The following is a 27,021-nucleotide window of genomic DNA, read 5'->3' on the forward strand; positions in this document are numbered from 1 at the left end:
GGACAGCTAGAGGTGTGAGGCAGGGCCCAAGTGGCCCTGGCCCCAGGCCCAGGAGCAAAGGCACAGCTGTACCTCACCCCCAGGCTCAACTCGGGGTCTCTGAGGCCTGAGGTGCCCATGTGGTGACCTGAGGGGACTGTCCTGAGAGTTGTGGGGCCAAAGGAAGGAGGAAGCCAGCCTGGGATGGGCAGAAATGAGAAGTGATTCTCTCCACCCCATGCTCACCCAGCTCAGGAGCAAGATGCCACAACCAGGCAGACATCAGACCCTGGGCACAAATCATCTCCCACAGCCGGTGCCCAGACACTTTCCATCTCGCTCCAGAATGCACTGGGGCTTCCCTCAGGAGCAGGCTCAGTGCCTCTGGGAGTCCATTCTGGCTCCCACAGGCTGAGCCGGAGGGGCGCCTCCCTCTCCCCACCCCTCGGCGTCTCCCCCAGGAACACTCCTCCCCTTCTCACTGTCTCCCTCTCCCACAGCCCCCTGCCTGCCCTGGTCTCCCTCTGCCCTGTCCCCAGGAAGCAGTGACGAGAGGAGGGACAAGGACTGTGTGCTGGGAAGCCTGTGCTCACTTGGGGGGTTTCCCTGTCACAAGTCAGGTCCTCTGTGGTCTGGACGCCTCTGTGAGACCCTGGGCCCAGCTCCTGGAACTCCCCAACAACCATCTTAAAACGAGCAGAAAACCAACTTGAGCTTTATATGCTTCCAGGCACCCGTGCCTGCATGGCTGGGGCCCCGACAGCCGCCGCACCAGGGCACCGGGTTTGGAGCCCACAGCCCTGCCCTCGCGAGCACCAGGCGGCTGTCTAGACCCCTCTCTGAGCCTGTGGACATCCTGGCACCCACAGATCCCTGTGGAGAACCAAAGCCAGACATGGGCTGACCTCTCTGTGGCCAAACACATACACAGGCTTCCCAAGGGCACGGCCTGTCTGGTCTCTTCAACAGGAAGGGGAACTCCCTCCTCAGAAGGGCTTCTCCTGGCTCTCCGCTGACAAGCAGGAGTCACGTAACAGGCCCTCCCGTGTCCTCGCCTGTCCCTGCTCAGCTGCAGTGCTGCTGTGCTCAGGGTGTCTCCGAGCCTGGTCCCCACGGGAATGGGCTCCTCCCACTATTTATCTTTCCCTTCCCCGAAAGGCTCTGGTTCCAGAAAAAGTAAAGAATGGAGAGCTTTGGAATGCACAGAACATATTCCCCGCTCGCCCACATGGGATCTTAGCCTGGCCCTGGGCACCTGGGCAGTAATTCAATAAACCTTCTAGGGTGAAAGAGAAGTCACTCTTGGCAAGTCGTGTTCTCACCACGGGCTTCCTGTGCCTGTAAACACAACACTCTCCTGCCAAGGATGAGTAACCGACCAGACAACTTGCCAGCTCCGGGCTGCTCCTCCCACGGAGAAAGCACAGCCCGCCCCGCTCAGCTCTCGAGGTGAGTCTCCGGACCAGCATGGCCAGTCCTTGGGGCTCCACCGAAGCGCCCTGGGGACGCTCAGTGGGGGATGTCCTTTCGGAAAAGTGCTACTGCGCAACCTCAGCTACCTGCCTGCTGGCCCTGGGCAGCAGTCCAGTGTCCCCATGAGTCAGAGGGCCGGTGCCTTGCCAATCGCAGGATTGCGGGGGGTGGGGGGGTTGGGTTTGTAAATGTGCAACAGAGAGATATAGGATTTCCTGCCTTTAAGAAATTTCTGATTTCACCGAGACATCAAGTCATTAAAACCTCTGAACACCAGAGAAACGATATGGAATACTTACAATAGGCTCGGCACAGTTCGAAGCATTTTATATGAACTATCTCATGAGTCCTCCCAAGGACCCTATGCGGTGGTACAATTATTACCCTAACTTTCACAGATAGGGAAAATGAGATGGAGAGGCAAGTAATTTATCCAAAATCACACAAGTAGATGTCATTTTGACATCTCGAGCAAGGGAAACAAAAGCAAAAATGAACAATATCAAGCTAATTGTGGACTATATCAAGCTAAAAAGCTTCTCTTCTGTACAGCAAAAGACACCATCAGCAGAACAATAAGGCATCCTACAGTATGGGAGAATATATTTGTTAATGACATATCCGATAAGGGGTTAACATCCAAAATATATAAAGAACTCACATGCCTCAACAACCACAAAGCAAGTAACCCTATTAAAAAATGGGCAGAAGATATGAACAGACACTTCTCCAAAGAAATTCAGATGCCCAACAGGCACATGAGAAGATGCTCCACATCACTAATCATCAGGGAAATGCAAATTAAAACCTCACACTAGTTAGGATGGCCAGCATCGAAAAGACTAGGAACAACAAGTGCTGGTGAGGATGCGGAGAAAGGGGAACCTTCCTACACTGCTGTTGGGAATGTAAACTAGTTCAATCATTGCAGAAAGCAATGTGGAGGTTCCTCAAAAAACTTAAAGTAGAAATACCATCTGACCTGGGAATCCCACTCCTAGGAATTTACCCAAAGAAAGCAAGATCTCAGATTCAAAAAGACATATGCACCTCTATGTTTATCACAGCACTATTTACGATAGCCAAGATATGGAAGCAACCTAAGTGTTCATCAGTAGATGAATGGATAAAGAAGAAGGAATGGAATACTATTCAGCCATAAGAAAGAAACAAATCCTACCATTTGCAACAACATGAATGGAGCTAGAGGGTATTATGCTCAGTGAAATAAGTCAGGCAGAGAAAGACAAATATCAAGTGATTTCCCTCATCTGTGGAGTATAACAACGAAGCAAAACTGAAGGAACAAAATAGCACCAGATTCACAGACTCCAAGAAGGGACTAGCAGTTACCAAAGGGGAGGGGTGGGGAGGGAGGGAAAAGGGGATTGAGGGGTATTATAATTAGTACACATGGTGTGGGGGGATCATGGGGAAGACAGTGTAGCACAGAGAAGACAAGTAGCAACTCTGTGGCATCTTACTACACTGATGGACAGTGACTGCAATGGGGTATGCGGGGGGCGAACTCAATAATATGGATGAATGTAGCAACACATTGTTTTTCATGTGAAACCTCATAAGGCTGTATATCAATGGTACTTTAATAAAAAAAATTAAATACATAGGATAAATTGTTCAAAGTGACCCAGGGTGTAGTAGTTAAAAATGTGCATTAGACCCATCCACAGGGCTGGCTCTCCCAATCACTGACCATCAGATCAGTCTTGGCCTCCTCTGTGAAGTCAGGGCAGCAGACTAGGTGAGCGTTACAGTTCCTCCACCCCTGACATGCTATGTTCCAGGTCAGAGCAGAGGGAAATCTGGAGAGCCTGGGACACGCTCCAGGCTAAGCTATAGGTTTTGGAATAGCAGAGGAGAGAAAGCATTTTGGGTGCAAAAAATAGTATGAGTTCATTTGTGAGGATGACCAGAGTGGGGAGCCTAGAGGAGAAGTATCTGAAAAGGAGAGATATATTAGAATGGGTAGCAAGGGTCCGGACATAGACACAGGACAGTGTGTGTGGGTGTGTATGGATGCATGGATAGATGGCGGGAAGGATGGGGGGTGTGGACCTGAGCCTTGGACAGGATTCAGCCCCAAGTGGCCTGACAGTAAGCTCCTACCACCTCAGCAAGCTGAGAGCACCCCCTGCGCCCTCCACACAGTGGAGATGCCAGGGTGGGGATGTGAACCACATTTGTTTGACTTAAGCCCATACTCTTAGCCCTACATGTACAGCCTCACTAGTATAATCCAGTCATGTTTAGTGATAAAAATTGAAGCAAAATGTAGGGTGAGTGTGTTGCTCCATTCTCCTGGTTGCCTCCATTCTTTGGTCTGCTCCTTCCCCAAGGCAGTTTCTGCGTGGCCTCAACCATTTCCTAATGTGGAAACTATGTGATGACACTCCTTTACTTTAAGACCTTCACTGGCTCCCTATCACCTAAAGCACAGCTTTCATATTTAGACTTAGTGCACAACATACATGGCTACTCATTGTCCAACATCCCAGCATACTTCTCAAGTCTCTTCACCTGCCCCTGCTTCCCCAGGTTCTGGCCGTGCCCAAATACTTGCAGCCCCTAAAAGGTGCTGAACACAAGCATACTTTGTTTTGAAACAATCACTTTGTGGTGTGAAGAGCAGACAGACTAGGGTGGTGGTAGCAGACATGGTGAGATGAATTTCAAAGAAATGTAAAAGGTCAGTGGACAAGACTTGGAGGCACTTGAGGAGAAGGTGAGAAGGTGGGAAAAAGAACGATTCCTGGCTTTCCGGCTTGCACAGCTGGGTGAAAATGGAGATAAGGAAAATCAGAAGAAAACCATGGCTGGGACAAAGCCCCGAGATCGGCTTCAGACATCCTGAGACTGAGGTGCATATAAGACACCCAGTGGTGAAGTCAGAAGGCAAAAAAGAGGCCGGGGAGCAAGGCTGAGTACCCGGGCAATCTGAGGGGCAGCAGAAGGTGTGGGCACGATGGGGTTCCCAGGTGAGAGCTCAGGGGTGAGGATGGTGAGGCCATGCCTTGGGTCATCCCAGCACTGACCAGGCTGCTAGAGCAGAAGGATCCTGCAAGGGCGGCTACGAAGGTGGCTTGGCGTGGAGAGGGCGTGGCCCACAGGCAGCTGCTGCAGAGAAGACAAGGGCCGAGCGGGTCTATCGGATGCAGCAGGACAAGGCCACCAGGGACCCAGGAGACCGGTTTTGGTGGAATCACAGGCCTGTGTCCAACTGGACAGGGGTGGGGGCTGACTGAGAGGTGACGGATGAAGACAGTGAGTGTAGACAAATGTCTTCACAGGTATGGCTGTGACCCGGGAGGATGGAAGGTGGCTGCTAAGTGGGATGGGGGGTGGAGGGTTTCTCTGTTTTTCGCTTTTTTTAACTGAAGGGACCTGCGCATATCCAAATGCTGAATACAGCCTTAGTTAAGAGGGAGAGTGTAGATATGTGATCACGTATCACATGGCTTTATTTGTTTACTGTTTGCTTCCTCTCATTAGCATGCAAACCCACACAAAATCAAAGACGGTGTTGTAATTTTGTTTGCCCAGTGCCTACAGGGGGGGTCAGGCACACAGGAGACGCGCAGAATATCTTGGCTGCTGCAGGCTGTGAACATCATCGGGACAAATCTGAAGCCCTGGGAGAAGATAGCCAATGCTAGAAATTAGAAAATGAACATTAGTATTGTTGATGCTTGTGAACTTGTGATTCTCCCTGTCCAAGGAACCCAGAGACTGTAGAGCAATAGGAGGAAACGAGGATCGACAACTCCCTTTCCTCTGGTGGCACATGGCCAGTCAAGCAGAAGTCACATGCCTTGCACCCACCACTGTTCCTGAGTACTGTTTACATTTCTCCAGCGAAAGGCTCTTCAGAAGCGTGAATAATGGTGCACCCCTAGTTCTCAGGGCCAGCTGCCCCTCTGTCCTCGGCTTAGGTTCAGCAGACCAGCCCTCACAAGGTCAACTGCTGGTGCTTCTCTCAGCCAATGCCCTGACAAGCCCCTCATGCTCTGCCCTCATCTGCGGAACCACGTTTGTTGCATTCTGTATCTGAACAGAAAAAATGACCACTGTTAAACAAATACGGTGACACTGCTTTAACCTAAACTTCTCCGAACTTCAACATTACTTCCTGAGATGGCAGCGCTGGCTAGAAATCTAAGACTCCAATCTGAGAGTGGGCCACGCTGAAGCTTGGTGGCCAGGACTCGGGCCAAGCCACGAGACGGCAGGAAGCAGCCGCCCAGAGAAGTGCACCCCCAAGGGTTAGAGGAGGTGGGCTTTTCTTGGGCCAAGGCTTTGGGCCAACCATCAGTGGGGAGTGTGGCCAACCTGCCAATCTTCTCAGCCACAGGCTAGTCTACATGGGTCAGATCAGTAACAGCCACAACCTCCTGTCAGAGTAACAACTAAATTAGATCATTGTGTCAGGAGCATTTTATGAATTAGAATAGGCTAACAAAGGTTCATTTAAGGAAAGTGGGTTCAACACAGTAACAGCCAGACAAACACCCACTGAATACTAAGAGGAACACTCTGTACCTTCCATCAAGTAACAGTCATAACAGGCAGGGCACCCCAGCTGGGCCCTTGGTCCACGTGTGTCCTTCAGCCTGGACTGTGGAGGCTGCTACAGCCTTATGTAACCCAGGGGCACTCGCTTGGGAAAACAGACTAAATGTTTCCCAAATTTGTGACTGAAATAAAGAGCACGTATTAGGTCAGACTTGGAAAATGTGGGCTAAATGCCTGAGTGATGGTGCCAGGGACGGTTGAACTGGTAATTCAGATTTGGGGTCTCGAGCTAATCAAAATAAGTAAAACTAGGTAGAATGAGGTAATTACTTATTTGCAAGGTTCTCCTGGTCTGAATCTATAATCAGGAACCACAGGGAGCTTCAGTCCAGGCTCTGAGCATCAGTTTCCCCAAAAGCAAAGGGTAAAGTGGTTAATACACAGTTGACCTACTATGTGCAAGTGCCGCGGTCAGGAAAAGCACAGGACACAAATAATTCCACTATGTAGTGTTTGCTCATGATGAGTACAAAATACTCACAAATTAGCCTCAATTTGTTTCCAAGGAAGTGATCTCAATATAGTCAAAAGGGCAAAAAAATAGATTCTCCTTGCGCAATTCCATTTGCCCATTGCTAAAGGCCAACGTGGCAATGTCAAATAACATGCCAACCTGGAAACTATATTCCTTTAGCTTAGCGACAGTGGGGTCACCTGATCAGGACTTCTGGGGATGGTCCTTGTGGGCTGGGGTGATAGGAGGGCCCCTCCTCTGGGGCAGAGGGCAACAGGCAGGGCTCAGAAGGTGCCCTGGAGTGACGAGCACAACTCCCAGCAAGTTGGACTTACTCCCAGTAGGCTGGACTTACTCCGAGCAACCTCCAGACACCAGGGAGCATTTGGATCTGGGTGGAGTTCTTAGGTCAGTATTCTGAGAATCACGGACACTCACCAGAGGGAAAAACAGGGCTCCATCCAATCCCACCCGCCCTGCCAGAGGCACTTTTTTTTTGCCAGAGCAGCAAAGGCCTCAAGTCGATTATGTCCATTTCCAAAATCAAGACCAAACTCAAAGTGTTGGCTCAACACCCAAGACGAGGGATCAAAGGAGCCTTAAGAATAACTATTTCAGCCACTACCCCTCTCATGTTCTCAATTTAACTAAGAAAGGAAAACTCTCTAACATGTTAATCTAATAATATAAAAAAGCTAATACCACCCCAAATCCATAAGTGATTAAGATCTTGTCTCTGGCATTCTCATGGTCTTCCCAGGATTTTCCTTTGTTTTTTAAGTTTCACTATCTCCTTCACAAGCCCAGCCCACGCCCTTAAGGATCAGGCCTGAGTTCAGAGGCACGCTCACAGTTCTCACCCCCGGGGCTCCTCTTTGCACCTTCCCCTTTCAGGTAGAGAGAAGGGTAATGAGAGCCAAAGCCTAAAATACTCCATTTTTGAGAATCACTGGGGAATTGCTGCTTAAGATCTTTGTAGAAACAGGATGTGAGCAGTGAGGCAGGGCAGGAAAAAACCTCCATGCCTGGAGCTCAGCGCAGAGCATGGAACAAGGCAGGTTCTCAAAGTGGCTTTACCAACATGCTCTTGTCTTTCATGACCTCAGTCAGTCTGGATGTTGAAGGTAGATGCTTACATGGTTCACATAATCCTCATTCCTCAACCCCAGAAAGTTTCCGAGAAGTAGAAAATTCTAGGGGCAACAAACATTTTGAAATTTAAGACTGCAAGCAATTCCAGCTCTGAACCCCTGGTTGCCCAGGACAACACATGGCTCATGAGGAATGCTTAATGAGCATTCGTAGAATGAGATAGACATGTGCCCTCCCTAAAACAAAACGACTCTCTATTAGAGATCATCGTTTCCATATCTGTAGCTACACGGTCAAGATCAGATACTCATTTCACCCTGGCTCTTCAGGGAACTTTCTCCCACCACAAGGTGCAAGAGGCTGCCGACTCCAGAGATGGGCAGCCCAGCTCGCCTCATTCATGTGGCTGGTCTGAAAGATGCATTGTTTTGTCATATGACTAAGCCCTAAATTTTGGTAACTTTTTGCCATTCAAGTGAACTTGAGCAATGTCCGGATACTGATGGAATTCTTAGAGAATTCATGGCTGTGGGATGCTTGCTGAGAACTTCTGGAACCAACCTGTTTTGATGCCATGAATGTCTCTGGTGTTTATCTGTTTCTCCAGGAAGGGGGGCAGGGCAGGTAGTAACATTTACTCAACATCCCTGGTAGAGAGGCAAGCCCAGGGGACTTTACAAGCCGTTGTCCTATTTGATGTGCACAACCCTTTAAGGAATTTGACAGAAAAGAAAATCTGTTAGAGTGGGTGACGAAGAGTCCAAGATCACAGAAGGAGAAAGGGGTTTAGAATCCAGATTTGAACATGCACTGTCCTTAACGAATAAGTGGTCTTCTGTGGAAATATCTTTGCTGATTATGGGTGTATCACTCCTTATAACTGTGGTTACTGGAGAATCCTGTAACAAATGCTATATGACTCTCTTGACCTTTGCTGTCATGTGAATAACTAGGATTTATATAAAACCAGATAAGGGAAATAGCTATGCAGGATATTCCTTTGGTGGAGAGGGGCCCTTTCTCTAGAAGATAAATATATATTTTTTGCATCCTTATATTTGCAAATGGCAACAGGGTAGCCATCAACAAACTGAGCAGAGATTAATATATGTGAAAAAACCTGAAGAATTTTCTAGGCTCCCCTACCTGAGGCACACGGCGGTGGCAATCCCAGCCAAAGACCCTTTCTTGGGAAATATATCAAATCTTGGTTCATTCAAAAGGTACTTTCTGAGGCCTCTGTCATGGAGCCACATTCAACACAGTCCTATAACAAGTCATTTATGAAACATGCAGATTGTAATGCAATGACAGAAAGTATGGCTGAGACCGCAGCCCCAGGACTGGCTACCAGGATACTTATTCTGAGTGTGAAAATTACATTTTTGAAGAAAGAAGTATAAACATGGTGAGAAGTACTTTTATAAACATATCCAGAAAACTGTTGCGATGGGAAGTGTTTCATGTGGCAAGAATCAGGAAGTCTAGAACTAGGCCTTAGTGTCAGAGGTAATTCTAAATGGAGAGGTTTACCAGAGCCTTGTGAAGCCTTCTGGGAGCCACAGCCCATCCCAGAACCTAGGCTTGGATGCTGGCTTTGGCCACTAGTAATGATGTCACTAGTGTCACCCTCCCTCCAGTTTTTACGCTTGGGAGAGAACCGCTGATGCCCCTTGACCCATAATTGCCCACTACATATTAAAGGACTTAATTTATTGACATTATTATATGTTACATCTATTACTATACATTACACATAATTATTATATATTATGTTTTATTACTGTTATAGATAGATATTATATGGATATAGATATGGATAAACTGGCCAATAGCCTATTAGATGAAGTAAAATATCTGAGACCTTACTTAGAGGTACTTTTGAGAGAGATCTCACAAAACCAAAAAGGTCAGTTCACAATTCTGTATCTATTTAATATAAATTTCCTTAATATATGAAATCCAAGAAATAGGCTGATCATTAGCAAATTATTCAGTGTACCCCAGTGCAGTCACCTTAAGCACAGAGACTTCGGAAAGCATCTGGGTTAAGACTGACCTCCAACAGTTTACCGTAACGGAGGAACTCAAGTGCCAGGAAGTGCACTGGCTGGGTACGGAAACCAACAGAAGAACAACAAAGCTTAAGCAGTAATCTTTCATTCCATTAAAAATAACTAAGCAGACCATGTCCTACTTCTCATGTTTACTAGTAGAGGGACTCTGAAAGGTCAATACTTTATGAGACCCTAAAGAACATGAACCCTCACAAAGGCCCCATAAAGCTCCCTTAGCATGCACACATGTAGCCTATGGACAGAACCATTCTCTAAGTCACGGTGCCTCTAGAAACCAGAGGGGCACGACAGGCCTGACCGCACACACGCTCCCGTGACTGGCTGTCACAAAGGCAGTAAGGAAGTAGTTCAACTGCTTCCAGCCTTTAGGCTGATTTGCTTCACTACTAACTTTTATCAAGTACTACAACATATTACAAGCCTGTCATCTCTCGTACTTTCCCCGCAGTCCTCTCCCTTGGTGGAGAGCTGAGGGTGGGCATGGACCCTAGCCTCTGACAGATGGAAAGACTAGAGAACAGAGAGAATGGAAGAAATTTCTCCAGGACATAACCCGCCTCCTGCACCCCCCAGCACTCCGACTCCCCGATTCTGGCCCTGGCTCAGCCTCAGCCCATCTGAAGACTGACCAAGACAGACCACAACCACACAGTCCCCTTGTGGGCCAGGCTGTAGGGGGAATGGGTGGGGAAGACCGTGAGAGAACGCTGAAGTCAGCTGCTTGTGAGTCTGCGAGTCAGCACCCTTAAGACCAGAGTGGCTTTTGGGAAATAGACTTCTGACCCACAAAAACCCCAAATCTAACAGCAATCCAAGAGCTCAAAACCAATGGGCACAATTCTGGGGTGTGAGCCCCATGCTGACCACCGATGCCAAGGAATTGGAGGCTGGAACTGCTCGCCCAGCCATTCACAGCTGCCTCCTGAACACGCTGTAGCGTCCGGGACACAGGAGGGAAGAGCGGGCGCTCCGCGCACAGGCAGGAACCCTGCCCCGACTGGCAAGCAAGTCCCGCCTGGAGCTGGGGCTCGGTGTTAAGTTCTCCCAGATGATCAAACACAATGACCTCATCCCAGAAACTTCTCCAAGAAGACTTGGATAGCTTCCTGTTTCAACTAGTTGTTGCTTTTAAAGTGGAGGGGTGGAGAAGGTTAATTGAGGTGCAAAGAAAGACAGTCAAAATGTTCTAATCCATGATGTAAAGTAATTCAGCTTCAGGTATTTCTTAGGGTGTAATATTTCATGAAAAAAGCAATATACTAAATTGTATAGAACCACAAGACACACAAACTTGGAAAAAAAGAAAAGACTAACCTCTTAAAGTATGAGTGATGGAATTATGAGCGTTCTCTTTCTTTCTACTCTTCAGAATATTCCAGACCTAAGCTGAGCACACAGTTTTGGAAGTGCACCAGTGAGGGTGACAGGAGTTCCTTGTCTGGCTCACCAGATGGTCCAAATTAACCCTGACTTCCAGAACTATACTAGAATAAGTTCGTGGTAATTATTAGAGCAGCAATAGAAGATGGCTGCGATGTCTAACAAGGGCATAACCACTACCAGCCCCAGTGAGCTCCCCGTACCAGGAGGCAATCAGAAAGAGGCTCAACATCTACCTGTCAGGAATGCTGTGCAGGGAAGTCCTGAGTGGCCCACTCAGGCTCTCCAATCCTGAGACCCTCCAACTCTCATGTCACACAGCAGGGCCTTCTGCTGTCACATGCAATACCCTGGTCCCCATGCCCAGGCCTGGTGGCAGGCAAGGCTTCTCCCAGGACTGTGGTCATTAGTAAATGGCATGCTTTCAGGGGTGTCCTAACAGGGCCTGGCCTGGCTCAGAGCACAAGAGTACCCACCTGAGCAGAGCACGCCTCTGTTCCTGGCACAGGAGAAGTTGTCGCACTCGCAGAAGGGCCCGTAGATCTTCCCAAACTCGCTCTCGAAGCAAGAGCACTGGTTGCAGCTGCACTCCCCGCGCCCGCTACACAGGGGCTTGCCCTCTGCTTCCCGGCACCGGTTCTGGTCCCCGCTCCGGCTCTCGCCTTCCTGGCACTCGCACCTGGTGCCCAGGGAGCCGGGGCTGCACTCGCACAGGCCGCAGACGTAGGTCCCGTTCCCACTGCATCGGGTGCTGCCTGGCTCCAGCCCCGAGCTGCAGTCGCACTTACAGCTGTAGGTGACCCTCACCTCCAGGCTGTCCCGGAACCCCACGGGCCGCAGCGTGAACAGGTGCTCTGCTTGTTTGCCTGGGCAGCTCCGGGCCTCCACCGACACCTCAAAGGACGCCTGGGCAGACAGAAGAGACAGGACATCAAGGCTGTGGTGACTTGGGGTGCAGGGTTATCTGCACTGGCCTACCGATTGCCTGGAGGCCCAGCACAGGGAACAAGTCCTCTGAGGCCCCCACAGAGAGCTGCGGCTGAACCCAGCCCTCTCCACGCACACAGGAGCCCCTGCAGTGCCCCAGATCGGCAAGTTCCCTCATCTTACGGAAACAGACTATGCAGGAGTGCCAACATCTGCGGCATCGGGCTTGGTTCTTTAACGTTCCCTATCTCTACTAATCCCCACAACCCCCAGGGAACAGGCTCCACGGAAAGGCAAGAAGACTCAGTCACTCAAGGGCCCCCAGTTCCTTCTCCCTCTCTTCTCACGTCTGTCCTATCCTCTTCCCACTCTATGTCGGAAGTCATTCATTCAACAAAGTCTGGGCACTTCCTGTGCGCCAGGCACTCAGCCAGCTGTCCTCCCTGACCTCAGGCCCTGGGGCCGTGCACCTGGCAAACACCTGCCCCCTTGTAGGAAGGCTTCCTCTCCTGCTGGAGAAGGGATGAGATGCCTCCCAGGCCCCCTTCCAGCACACCCATCTCCTCACAGATGCACCTGAAGCCTCTTTCCGCCACAATTTCTCCTCTGGGTGGTCCTCACCATCAGCCCATGGCTGAGGTCGTAAAAAGTCATGGCTGATGAAACATGCCATGGACAGACTTTCTCTTTTTAAACGATGTAAAGAAATGTTCTAACTCCTGCGCTTCCATGGGTTGCCTTGGTAACAGGCAGCAGGGTGGAGCCAGCTGGCAGATGGCACTGCAGGATAGATACCCGTGAGCTGCCCACGGGCTGGAATGTGAGGACTCTACAGGTGTGACTCTCCAGGACGCAGGGCACGGCTCCCCGAGGAAGGAGCCACGTGCAGCCAGAATCGCCCCCACTGCGGAAGGCCACAGACAGGGAGCTGGCACGTCCCGACCAACCAAACGCCATCCTGATGAGCTTCTCCCCCCAACGGCAGCACTCCCCAAGCAACAGAGGCCTAGGCCCACGCCAGACAGCAACTCCCCTCGTCTGGCCCAGATGTTTTTATTTCTAAAATGGCTTCTCAGATCATTCTGAAGCTCAGCATCAGTTTTAGGAACTGCTTTTAGCTACTGTTAATTCTATTATTTGGGTTGGAATAAGGATGATTTTTTTAAAATCATCAATGGTTTGCTTTAGTGGATGCTCTTTAGGTGATAGTGTGTATTTTTGGAGACCCCTGAAAAAAATTTTTGTCTGTATGTTCTACAGATTCCGATCACTCTGCAATCTTTACTAGTTCTAACAGGATTCTGTGACATCTAGGGGTACCCTAGGGACACCCTAGGTGCATGTGAGACCAAGCAGGGGGACAGACGCAGCTCTGAAGAGAGTCCTGCTTGGCCACAAAGCCACGGCCCCAGGGGCTGGAGAGCAGACACCCAGGAGCCAGGGTAAGCGCAGAGGCCGTCACAGGAGCCGGTGTTGGGCAGGTGAGCTGAGGACAGTGGCCAGGAGCCAGGGTCAGAGGACACTGGGAGAGTCAAGCTGGCAGTAGGCAACTGGGACTGGCCCACACCCAGCCTCCGCATCTGTGCAGGGTGGTGGGAGCAGGCAAAGGCAGACTGACAGAACCAAGCTGAGGACCAAGGCCCAGGCCCTGACAATAGGTGGGCTCTCAGCGTGAGGAAACACGGCAGGACCCACCTGGGCCCTGAGATCTGCCTAGCAGTGACGAATAGTGATAGTTACCAGGTGCATGAGCACCTCACTGCCGTGCTCTAGGAGGAGGCACCCTCATGTACCAGAGAGGAAACAGGGGGGTGGGGTCGGGGAACTCAGTGCTGGTCACACGGCTGGTGAGGGGTGGGGGGCACGGCCTGTGCTCTCTGTGGCATGTCCCCTTCTGAAAGTAAAGAAGGAGCCAGCGTCCGTGTCTGGGTACAGAGGGAGAGGCGGCCCAGCTCACCGTGTCTCACTAGATGGTGATGCCCCAAGGTGAGGTCCTCCAAGTCTTCCTGCCTTGGGTTAGGGATGACCTGGGTCTACAGACTGGCAGGGGTGGTGCTGTCCCTACGGAAAGCCACACAGGGGGCCATCAAGAATGCAGAGGGGAACACTCCTTCCTCCTGAGGCTCAGAGAGAAGCTGTGGCCGCTCAGCGCTACAACTTTCTGGGACTTGTTAAATGAAAAGCTCTTGCCCCCCAAAGGTATCTATGGGTCAGAAATGGAATAAACCACAAAGGAATAACCTGGCCCAGGAGCCAGAGGCACTGACTTGTCGGAAGACCGTGGGGAGCGCCCATCTGTGAGCACAGCCCCCCGGACACTCACCTATGCCGAGGGGTGGAGAGAGAGGACGGATCTCCCAAGCCTTGCCCATATGTCTGTGGCCGGGGAGTGAGTGAGAGGCAAGGGGAGCCCAACTCAGTGCTGGCAGCTGATCACCCAGGGCTTAGAAAGGCTCGTGGCTGGGGGAGGAGGAGGACCCGGCGTCCAAGCAGGTCCTGGCAGCCTTCCTCAGCCGAGTGTTGGTCTGACTGAGATCCTGGCGGTCAGGTGCCATGGAGCCTGGCACACAGCTGACCGCCCAATGACCAGAGAACGACTCTGTCCATTCCAGCCTCCGGGTACCAGCTCCTGCTGGGCACAGGAGTGCCATAAAAAGCCCTTTGGGAACAAGTCAGACTGTTCCGCTGCCCACCTTTTGGAGTCCATTTCCCTAAGGGATCAGGAAAGAATCCAGAGAGTCTGTCTGGTGGCTGGAATGGGGCTTCAATTCCCTGATTACTCTGGACTCCAACTGATACTGAAGGCTCCCCAGGTCCTGGAGACTTGCCACTCTCCCACTCCAAGATTCCAGCGGAAGGTCACGCAGATAGCAGCCCCCCTCTTCTGTCCAGTCTCATTGTTTAAACCTCATTGAGATGCTTCGGGTTCTCCTGCAGAGCTGCCAGTCTGATCCACCCTTTCAAAAGGGCTGCCCAGCCCCCAGGCAAACCCACCAAGCCCAGGGCTGCGCAGATGCCAAGCCCACCAGGAACTCAGTGACACAACATGTGGGACACGGGCAGGAGGGACAGAGCCCCGGAGGAGGGGACTGGAGTGAGATGCTGTGGGAAGCCCGTGACAGGGCTCACTGGGCCCTTTGTCCTGGGCTAGTGCTCGCTGCGTGGCCAGCCACTTGCATACTGATTTGTCAAAGCCAGTTCATGAGAAAACCGGCTCCCAGGGCTGGACCCACTCAGTTCGCCCTGGCTGGTGTTGCCATTGGGATAATTAGGGAAAAACTGAAATCGGCTAAGAGAACCTACTGGATTTGAGGCATTCAAGGTTTTATTAAACAATATTTATCTTTATTCCTTGTCCCTCTTCCCCTGCAGCTTCTCCTGCTTCTTGCCTGGACAGACTTCTTAACCCAGAGAACACGGGAGGGTCTCAAAAACAGAGCCTCTCATTGGAAGGCACCACAGAGCCCCTCCTGTCCCTGCACCCCACCCCTGCAGAAGTGAGACCGGCCTGGCTGCCCCTTGAGCCCAGGTGTCCCAGAGCTACCACCCCGCCACTGGCCATGTCCTCATCCACAGGCCAGATCCTGAGATACCCAGGGACAGCTACACCCTGCCTGCTTTCCCTAATCCTTCTGCAGGCGAGTCCCCACACACACAGTAGCACGCCTGGTTGCCAAAGCCCAGCTGTAAGCTCTTGGGAGAAAGTTCAGAGAGAAAACAAGGTGGTGGGGTCAGGGAACTCAGTGCTGGTCACACAGCTGGTGAGGGACAGAAAGTTTGCTGTCCTGGCCCAGGGTTAACAAAGTTAGGCTGGTGCCAGCGGGAAGTACAGAAATGCATCTCTCCTTCAGCAAAACAGTGGGTGAGGGAAAGCCCCACAACTCCCCCCACCAGGCCAGGCATGTGCTGTGCAGCCGTGCAGCGCCCCACATTCAGAAGACCCTGTGCTTAGTGTAACGCCCTGCAGTTGTCATCTTGAAATTCTTAAATTTTGAACAAGGCCCCCACATTTTCACTTTGTACTGGGCCCTGAAAATTCTGTAGCCAGTTCTATGCCCCATTGCTGCCAGGGCCCTCCAAGACCTTGCCTCTGGTGGCCTGGCACGGCCCTGGTGAACAGCATCACGTCTGGCTATGGCAGGCAAGTGGCTGCCACTCTGTGCCAGCCTGTCTTCATCCACAGGAAACAAAACCCCACAGCCCGTGTGGCAGAAACAGGGGCTCTGTGACTGCGGCCTCTTGGACAGACACCACTGGAACGGTGAGAGGAAATGAGGAGCCAGCCCTGGAGGCTTGCTTCAGGCTCCCTGCTGTTCCAGCTGGGCCATGGCTGGTGGGTCCCAGGGGAGGCTCCCGGCCTTGGGCATGAGGAGCTGTCAGGGTGGTCAGGGTCAGGGAAGTACCATTATTCTCTCTTGGTTTCAAGTGCTTTACAAATCATCTGCTACACCCGAGATTTTTTGCTTTTGTGGACAAAATGCCTGTTAAAACCTTTTTCTGTGTTCTAGACAATGTCCCTATTTTCTGAGGTATCCTATTAAAGAAGCCAAACTTGCACTAGAGCATCGGTATGTCAGTGGCAATGAAACCCCCTCGGGCTTCTGTGAAGCTTTTACTGCCAGAGTACATGAGGTATAAAGGGAAAAACCGTGCCCTTTGGTATCAGCAGGTTCAGATTTGACTCCTGGTGCTTGTTGCACACCAGCAGGACTTCCGGCAAGTTTCTCAGGCCCTCCTTGGAGCCTCAGTCTTTGTCCCATAAAATGGGCAGTGATGTCACGGTACACACCTGCTGCAAGAAGCAAAGGAAGTAGCAGTGCAGCCCTTACCACAGAGTTGGGTGCATTATAAATCCCATGAGATGGCAGCTCGACTCCTCCCTGCATAAGGAGGTGATGGCTGGTGAGACGGCCTGGTCTGCAGTGAGAAGACTGTGCTGTGAGTCTCCAGTGCAGCGCCTGTAGGTGGGTGAGCTTGTGCAGGCTGTCGCACTGCCAGATCTCAGGGTTCCCGGCTGGCAGCAATGAGCACAGCACCCCTTTCCCCACGTGAGCTGCAGGCTGTGTGGAGCAATGCGGTAAGGTGCACACAGGCACTCAGTAAAGCCCTGGGAAGCACACAGGCTGCGACAGCTCCCGGCGTGGAGGCCCCCGTTCTTGGCTACTGTGCTTTGAGATGAGCTGTGGGAAACAGGGCTCAGCATCAGGGCCCCACGAGGGGCAGGGTGGCAGAGGGAGCTGGCAGCAGAGCCGATAAGCCCTGGCTTTGAACTTCCTCTCTGCTACTTGCTGGCTTGTGGAGCCCTGGGCACTTAATTAAATCCTTTGTGCCTCAGTTTTTCTGTCCACGTGAATAACACTATCTTCCTCACAGGGAACAAGGTGAGAAACACAGAGCGAACCCTCTGTCTGGTCTGTTTCCAGTCCTTCCCAAGACTAACTACATTCCCCTCTTGGGTCCATGAGGGATTCTAACAGTCTCATGATTTTCCTTTTTGCTTAAGGCAGCATAAATTGGCTTTGGTTTCTTGCATCCAAAAGGAATTCTGACTTTATGGTGTTATTATCAACAAACACCAGTTCTCTTGACATTCTCGGTTTCAAGAAAATTCCTTATGATACTTGCTTATCCTTTGCCCTTGGAAAAAAAAACAACTGAAGATGGAAAACAGAACTCCAGAAGCAGTCTGATCCATGCCAAGAGTAGAGCCATTCTCTCTGGGGTTTCAAAATACTTGCATTAATGCATCCTCAAGTGGCATCACTTTTTTTTTTTTTAAGCAACACTGTTTATTCATTTTAAGCCTTGAGAATTAAAATCTGCCAGATCGTCTTCTCAAAAACTACAGTGGGCCCTCGAACAACCTGGGTTTGAACTGCATGGGTCCACCTATATGTCAAGTTTTTCAACAAGTATACAGCACCTGCGAATAAGAGTTTTTCACATCTTCTCATTTTTGATGTCTAGTGTTAGTAGTATGTACAATACCTACAGTGTTTTGTATCATATAAGACAATATTGATGACAGCCATACAGTTCATCTTGTAAACAGATGATGTAAACTTCCAGTATCAGTAAATAGAGTACAGTAAATGTATTTACTTTATGATTTTCTTAGTAACATTTTGTTTTCTCTAGCTTACTTTATTGTAAGAATATAATACATGATACATATAACATATCAAATATGTGTTAATTGACTGCTTATGTTATTGGTAAGGCTTCCAGTCAACAGTAAACTATTAGTAGGCTATAAGTTTTGGGGGAGTCAAAGTTATACACATTTTCAACTATGCAGGGTGTCACTACCCCTAACCCCCACACTGTTTAAGGGTCAATTGTACTATCCAACCAGGTTCCCTCAAACCTATTAATTATTCTGAATTAAATGCAAAATATTAATCCTGATGGTTTCAACCCAGCTCAATTTTTTTTTACTAGCACTTTTTTTTTTTTGAGAGGGCATCTCTCATATATTCTGTATAGGGAACTCAATGCACATTCATTAATCAACCCCAAGCCTAATTCTCAACAGTCTCCAATCTTCTGAAGCATAACGAACAAGTTCTTACATGGTGAACAAGTTCTTACATAGTGAGTAAGTTCTTACATGGTGAACAGTACAAGGGCAGTCATATCACAGAAACTTTCGGTTTTGATCACGCATTATGAACTATAAACAATCAGGTCAAATATGAATATTCGTTTGATTTTTATACTTGATTTTTACGTGAATCCCACATTTCTCCCTTATTATTATTATCATTATTTTTTTTTTTAAATAAAATGCTGAAGTTCAACCCAGCTCAATTTTGATAAATATTTTTAAATCTTGGTGTTCCTGTTTCATAAGATAATCTGTTTTCTCCAGCTCTGGGACCTTCTCACATTTGATAGTTAGGTCTCCCATGAGTTCAATTCAAGCCAGTAGTTAACACGAACAGATAACAGACATTTAGAGCCCCAGTCAAGTCTTCTCTCTGGCTGATGTTATCAACATTCTTAGAAAGCAAGTTTACTCAGCTGCAAATCTGCCTAACTGTGCTGTCATCAACCCACGCTACTGGTCTATTCATGAGGATGTTACTAGAAATTGTCTAGAGCCTTTCTGAAACCCAGGCGTCTTGTGTGTGCACTATATATCCTCTTTCTTGCTTCTGTTCCACTGCATCTATTTCTCCAAGTAGTGTTCCCTGTTTGGCTGCTTTTCATACATCATTCTTTAGCTTTCTTGACACACTGCACCAAACATTCTACCCATAGATCTATAGAATTCATTTGCATGAAGTTTTTTCTGGTTATTTCTGCCTCTTTCCATTTTTTTATAACAGCCTCTTTAAGCCCTGTGACAATCAGGCTTCTGTGTTTTTTTTAAAAAATCACCTGGATTAATCATTACAATTGATCCAAACAACAAATATATTAAAAAATTTGACAAGTATTAAAAATAAAATTTTGTTGGAAGTGCCTTTTTAATGAGATGAAGATTTCTCATCCAAATAGTTCATATACCTATAATGTTACTTATTGCTAAATAAGACAGGGATCGGCATCAATTCTAGTCCTACTTTTTATTTGCATAGATTAAAGCAACCCTCCCACCGAAAAAATTATTTACATAAATAGGAAGATGAGAACAGAAGGAATTTTGTTATGGCAATGTCATCTTATTCTACGAGTACCTTTTGTGTTAAATACTACAATTAACCATTTTTTATTTTGTTTATCATCTGACAACTTGATTAGGCCCTCTTTAGCTCTTTTTTTTTTAAGGCAAAAGAAACTTGGGAAAGATTATGTCTTAGTCAGCAGTCCTGCACTTTCTTAGCACTGACACCATCCTGTGAATTGTCCCTTTGGTGGCACAAGGCACCCCTGTGAGATTTAGAACAGGTGAGATGTGTGCTTGTGTATCATAAAGTGGGCAAAGGGCAGCTGGGGAAGAGGAGGAGGGGGAGGACCAATTGCAGAACATGAGGAAAGCCCAGGAGGCCATGCAGAGGTGTGGCCAGCCATGCAGTTTTACCTACGTCTTTTTGAGCTGATGGCCTAGAGTCCAGGGTGTAAGTCTCCCTATACCCACCTTGGCCGTCATCAGAGCTTAATGCCCAGAAGATACGGTCATCTATTTTTAAGGTCTCCATAAGTTTTCCTTTTCCAGCCAGATACTTGGAAGTGTGGAAGAGAACTTTCCCTCTGCCTTTCTATTTTTCTAAACAATGAAACCATCAACAGAGCAAGTAATGGACCCGAGGGCCTGCCTCTGGGAGCAGGGACGCTGGAGGACGTGCTGGCAGCTCTCCATCACCAGCCCGCCTGCCTCTGTGCCGTGCTTCATCTTCGCTCTCCTCGCCCGCGGATCCTGCTCCCTCCTGCAGACCCCTTGGGTCGGTGCACAGGTACACATCTGCATTCATGCTCTTTCTCCCCCGTCATTCAATTACATCTACCTGGTCCAGACAAAGCACCTATGCCCACTGCTGTGGGGTTACCCATCCCACCTCATCAAATCAGAAGAGGTGGGTGGCTTCCTTCATATTTTACAGAAGGAAAAAGTGAGGGTCAGTTTACCCAAGGCACAGAGCCAGCTGGACAGACAAGGAATGAAAGCCAGGCTTTCGGATGCCCACCCACACTCCCCCACCAGATTTCATTGTTACTGTTAAGTGAAGGTTAATGATGGCTTAAAACGCCAAGGGCCCCATGTCAGCTTGAGGAAGCCTCGGGCAGCCCTGCACTGGAGGCTGTCTACTAACTGGAGCCTTGTAACCAGTCCACCTGGCACCCTGAAGCCACAGCAGAACAGACTTAGGAAAGTCCCCTAGGATGGGGAGTTGGAGGACAGGATACAAACTCCTCAAGGACTCTAATAAGTCACAGACGTTTTCAGAAGCCCAAGAGCCAAAGTTATCAGACGAAAGACCAGTGTTAACAAGTATAAAGGGGGGTGAGAACTTACCGTGTCCCCGATCTTCAGGCCCTCACACTTTCTCTGACCTGGGTAAGAGACACCGTCCTGGCAGGTAGCAGTGAAGAAGAGATTAAGGTCCTCAGGCTGATCCCAGACGGACAGCTCCACTTTAGACCGGATGCTCTGAATGGAGAGAAGATGAACCCAGATCCACTCAGGAAAGGCTGCAGCTGGAATGCTCGCCATGCAGCTTGTGTGACGCCCGCATGGCTTCCCTTCACTCAGGAGTCTCAAGCCAAGGCAAGAGCCAGTGGGCTTGCTTCACTGCCCATCCCTCACCCCTTTCCTTCTCACCACATGCCATCTTGCTAGAGCTGGCCTGGGGTCTGCCTCTATGAGCTCAGAGAAGTTGATAATGGCCCACCTGCCATATGATAATTTTATCTGCTTCAAGGGGGAATGCTCTGTCCCTGCTTGCCTCTCCAGAATCACCTCCTTCAGGCACGCAGCTACCCGAGTCCTGCCATGTGCTCTTCAGATTTGGGGCCCTCACACGTGCCTGAGAAAGTGGTCCTTTGCTCAATGGCGCGTCGCTCTCCTCTTCCCCCTGGCTAGCTGCTTGTCATCCTTCAAAACCAGCTCAGCAGGCACTTCCTCTGCGAGCCCACCCTATCACACTCACGCCCGGTCTGCATCGGATGAGGTCCGCATGCAGGACTTGTGAGCTACATTCCGAGAGAGTAACATCTTCTCTGTGTGTGGATGATGTTCTCAAGACGGTGAACGAAAAAAAAAATCAAGCCAAAAGTACCCATCAGAATAGAAAAAATAAAAGGCCAAAAATACCAAGTCTGGAAAGTCTGTGGAGCAGCTGGGGCCCTCACACCCTGCTGGAAACCCACCAGGCACCACCTACTGACGCTTAGGTCTGCCTTAGACCTAGCAACTCACTCAGCATTATACCCAGCAGAAGGGCGTACTCATCAGAAGACACGTCCAAGTATGTTTACAGAAACACTGCCCCTATAATAGCTACAAACGGGAACTACACTAAAGCCAATCAACACTAGAAAAGACTTGTTAAAAAAAATTCACAGTCAACTACCACACATTAATGAGGATGAGTGAAATAAGACTACGTGCCATGACACAGGTGAAGCTCCTGACACAGCACTGCCTGAAAGAAGCCAGACACAAGGGCATACGTACTGTGTGATTCTATGCATGTGAAATTCAAAACTAATGATGATCCTTGGGGGACAGTAATAGAAGAGGGACCAATAGGGGCTTCTGGGCACTAATGATATTTTGTTGGACCTGGGTACTGAATTCTCAGGTATATTTAATTTGGGAAAAGTTTGCAACTTTCTGTATGTCTGTTAAACTTAAAAATTGCCATTGAAAATATCTAAGGAGGATGTACTTTGGAAACAGAGGCCAAATGAACTGGCTTATATTTAGTGGCGTATCTTACCAAAAAAAGAAAAAAGATTTTTTATACACTGAATACACCCAGTATAGCAGGATGTAAACACTGAGACACATGGACCCCAAGATCTACCGATGGCCCTTCAGGCTCCCACCTCCCTTCCCAGGTGCATTGCAGGGAAAATGGCACAGAACAGAATGGCAGCAGAATTGCCTCTTGATCTCGTGGGGCTTCTTTTCTTCTTTTATGCTGAGCATGTAGTATTAAACTTAAGTATGTTAAAATGCAGTTTTCCCAACAAATTAACAGCTTGTTGAAAATACTCTCTGCAAAAAATAGTCTCTCCCTTTGCAACAAATTGTCTGCTTCTACAAGTCTAAAAATACTCACTCTCTTAAATCCACTTCCTCTTGTAAGTGCCAGCCTCAACCAGCAAAGGGCTGCGAGAGCACCACCCTGCACACACAGCATTCTCCTGCTGGACGGGATTCGCTGCTGACAACTCTATTTCCCCACTGAATTGCACATTCCAAGGGCCATAACATCTTCCTCCCTAAAAGTAACTGAAAGCTTTGGTTGAATGAAGGCTGGATGGAAAGATTGATGTTTTAACAGCATAGCTAAGGGTCTTAGCCCTAGAGCAAGGAATTGAAATAAAATTATTTCTGAAAGACAAAATAAATTTTTACAAAAATATTTCATTATGAACAAGTATGAGGGTGGAGCAAAATAGTATATGATAACAGGGCTAGGGAGATTGGAGCTATGTAAAACATTACTTGGGATCAGTTGCATGAAACCCGAGGGCCCTCCGGCTCGTAAACAAGATGTTGGGAGGAAGCATCAGTTCTCGCCTGGCAGTGAGTGGACAGAGACCGGAGGCTGCAGACTGCTGGGACGCCTACTCAATGACTTGGTAACTGTGAAGGAAATTGAATCCTGTGTTCTATTTTGGCCCTAAGTCCCCAGAGCCCTGTGCTCTGATCTGAAGTTTGTATTATTCCTGCTCCCTCACACAGTCTCTGGAATCAGAGATTCCTAAGATGTTAGCGGGTAGGAACTGTGGAGATAATTTATTGAGGCAGAAACTGAGACCGAGAAAAGGCCTCATACAGGGTCGCTGAGGACAGAGCCAGGCCTTTGTGATCCCCCTGCCTCACTCTCTGCAACTAGCCCGCCCGACACTCACTCCTTTCCTCGGAAACTGGCTCTGACCTTGGGAAGTGCAGGTGGCCAGGCTGTGTCCTGGTGTTTAAGGGTCGGTCTCTCCTGTAATACTCCTAGTTTCTGGGGGCAGGCCTCTGTTCTGTTCACTGTTGATTCCCAAGGTGCAGCCTGATGCCTAGGCCATTGGTGTACATTTGCTGGGCAAATGACTGAATGAACAATGATGGAGTACAAGACATAGCAGAGGGCCAAGGCCACAGGCAATGCAGCTCTTCTCATGAAGGCTTATGCGTGGCTCCTAAAAGTCAATTAACTCCTACCAGATTTGCCCCAGATTAGTCCTCATCCTAGGACAAAGAGACGAGGTCAAGAATGTTAGAAGTATAAAGGCTATTCAATACACGGTCAGGCTAGGTCACATGTGCAACTGCTATAAGTCAGGCCAGCTGTCAAATGGGTCAAAGCAGACTTTATGGCAACATCAAAAAGGGAAACATGTGCTTCGCTAGGAAAAATACATAACCGTGGCCTCTGATGTCACCCTCCACATGCAACTCTAATGGTTTCCAGCTCCTTCTGTTTTTTCTCACCCGGAAAAGGCACTACCTCCCCTTTCTCAATGTGATACAATGCGTGTGTGCACCCAGGGCCCCATCTCTGAGCCCTGGAAGAGGGCCTCTCACCAGCATCCACTGCACAGCGGGGCACCATGCTGCTGCACTCCCTTGGGAGGACATGGTGGTCTCTCACAGCGAGGAAGTTTGCACAGCAAGAAAAAACTTACAGATCAAAGCCCAGAGTCGATGATCTCCCACTATGAAAGTCGCACACAACAGATCTGCTTCCACAAGACATCAAACATACCCCTTCCACCCGCCCCCTCCTCGGCCAAGCTGAATACCACAACCACTTCGTCTGCTCCACGGGATCCGACCGAAATCTTTCCAGAATGTCCCCACAGACAGTTTACCAGCTCTCTAGGCTACATAAACGTCAACACCCAGACTTAGTCCTGTGCTGCATGACTCACATGAAATCCGGCATGAAGCACTGGGATGGTGAGGCGAAACAGAAAAGCAAACGGTCCGGGCAGAACTGTGCTTGGTCCCTGGCCAGGGAGACGGCACGCAGAAGGCCAGCCAGAGCCAGGCAGAGCCTCTGCTGCAGGTCAAAGTGTACACACATACCCCCAGAGGCCTCTGCTCAGCTCAAATCCAGGAAAACAAGCAACGGGCTGAGGCCCAGCCCGGGCCTTCCCATTTGCCAGAAATGACGGCAGCCAGTGAACTCAGTCCTAATCGGTGTTGGGCCCCAACATGGCTTCCACTACTGAGACTTTGCTCCAAATACCTTACCATTTCACATTTTGGTATTTAATACATTTCTTTAAAATTTCCACTGATGGGCGAAGCGGAAGTAGGGAATTGCCAAGGATCCCACCTCTTTGGGGTGATGGACATGTTCGATATTTTGATAGTGGTAATGTATGTCAAAACATCAAATGGTAAACTTTTAATCTGTACAGTTTATGTTAATGATCCCTCAATAAAGCTGGCTTAGAAGTTTCCACTGAATTTGAACATTGCTGATAGTATTCCGGAATCGCCCATTTTCACAGAGTTGAGTTGCCAATGTTCGTCCATAGCTGATTTCCCAACACGTCCTCACAAGAACCAGTCTCCCCCTGGGCCAAGCTACAGCTCTCGGTTCCCCAGGCTGCTCAGGTTGTTCATCCCAGGATCTAGGAAGGAACCGTCTCCTCCACTCGTCCCTGCCCCAACCCCTCAGCAGCAGAGAGGGCCCCCCACCCCGCTCCTGACCTCCACTGACCGCACACAGCATGCTCCCCCAGGTCCCTGACTTCCATTACGACGACGAATTTATGTATCATGAACCCTGTGCTGGGCCAGGGCAACAAAGCTCAGAGGAAGGCCGCCACTGAGCACTTGTGAGACCCCAGTCAGGGGCCCCCACAGCCTCACGCTCCCTGGTTTTTAGCAGGCCCTCCCACACACAAGTATGGACATGCAGAACCACTCGGCCACGTGAGACACAGCCTGAGCAGAGCATTGTCCCACTTCTGGGACACACTGTTCCCCCAGCAGTTCTACGGAACTGGGAGTCCCCATGCCCTCCTCTACCAAAGCCAGGAGGAGCGGGGGGCCAGGGCCTTCAGCAGGAATGCTCCAGGGGGAGCCCAAGGCCTCTCAGCCAGCTGCCCAGGAGCTGCCCGAGGATGGGAATGCTGGGAGGTGGCTCGGCCCCAGAAAGCCAGGAGAAATCCGCACCCCACCCACAGCCCAGGATGAGGCTGCTCCTCAGCTCTTTCTTCTCTACAGGCCCTGGCATGGTCGGAGGCAGGCTGTGGTCGCCCCACAAGCGATACTAGGTCTGGCAGCAGCCCCACTGCTGACCCACGGGGTCTTCAAGCCCTGACGCCCCCAGAGGGATGGGGACGCGGTACAGGGAGGGGGTCTGGCTCTCGCTTTGACTCCCTGAGTTCAGGGTCCAGAGCCCGAGGACCAGAGACTCCCAGTGGGGAGTGGCACTCGGGAAGAGGGTGACAGTGGCAGCCCCGGACCCCTGCCTCACACACGTGCTCACAGATGCCCTGTTGGTATTTCACGTTGCCTCTCACTGGGGAACCCTGAAAACCTCAAGTGTAAAGGTGACCAGGAAACCTCGTCTCACTGGATTTTGAGTTCTAAGAACAGGGTGGGGGTGGGGGACTCTGGTTCTCTTCGACAGGAAGTTCCAGCAGTTAGGACTCAGAGGCTTGTGGAAGGAGGAGGACCTTAATGCAACAGGACAGAAAACTAGCCACAAATCCTCTCTGCTGCCCAGCTCACCAGCTTCAGGACACCAGGCTCCAGGGGCTGAGGGAGGACTGGCCACACCCCCAGCACCGGGCTCCCCAGCGGCCAGGGCGCGACCTGTGGCTCCTGCGGTAGCTGAGTGGGATTTTGTGAGTGAGAACGCCTGCATCAGTCAGGTGGACAAAGGCAGAGTGCCAAATACCTGTAAATCATCACAGCTGGGAAAGGAAGATGATTTCTCTAACACGTGTGATCCCATAGCAGTTAATGCTACTATGACAGAAATATGGTTCCCAGGTTAGCCCACAAGCCTATGGTACATAAGTTTGGGACTAATAGAGCTACTTAAACTATATTTACATGTAACTCTGCTTTAATAGGAAGATACACTCTGGTTTCTAACTGGGGAATTACCTGGCCCTGTGAAGGGCCGGGTGGACACTGACAGCCACACCCATGTGGGGCTTGCCAGGTCCAGGACACACTTCCCAGCACAGGAAAGGGCCTGCCACTCACCTGGGAAAAGGTAGGTCTGAGTCAAGCACTTCTTGGGTGTCAGGGCTTGGGGGAAAGGAGGGCAGGAAGGAGAGAGGTTTGGGAATCACAGGGTTGGCTTGGATGCGGGAGTGACTCCTGAACCACATCTGTACGGCTGCGCCAGGCACAGCAGGGCCAAGGCAGTGTGAGGGGCCACAACCGCCCGACTCAACAGCCTGCTCAGGCTC

The 27,021-nt window shown here is 49.8% G+C and overlaps 1 protein-coding gene across 4 annotated transcripts in view; it reads right to left on the reverse strand.

The window, feature by feature from the left end:
- Window positions 1–27,021, reverse strand: part of ITGB5 (integrin subunit beta 5) — a 140,660-nt gene that overhangs the window by 49,868 nt on the left and 63,771 nt on the right. For all 4 annotated transcript variants that reach the window (XM_036905410.2, XM_036905402.2, XM_036905392.2 and 1 more), the window contains exons 9-10: window positions 20,933–21,067; window positions 11,523–11,952 (exon numbers count right to left, since the gene is read on the reverse strand). In XM_036905410.2, the coding sequence (XP_036761305.2) occupies window positions 11,523–11,952; window positions 20,933–21,067 (565 nt within the window). The remainder of the gene's footprint in view (window positions 1–11,522; window positions 11,953–20,932; window positions 21,068–27,021) is intronic.

The sequence above is a fragment of the Manis pentadactyla genome, chromosome 1 (genome assembly GCF_030020395.1).
Source record: "Manis pentadactyla isolate mManPen7 chromosome 1, mManPen7.hap1, whole genome shotgun sequence".
In the NCBI taxonomy this organism is placed as follows: domain Eukaryota; kingdom Metazoa; phylum Chordata; class Mammalia; order Pholidota; family Manidae; genus Manis; species Manis pentadactyla.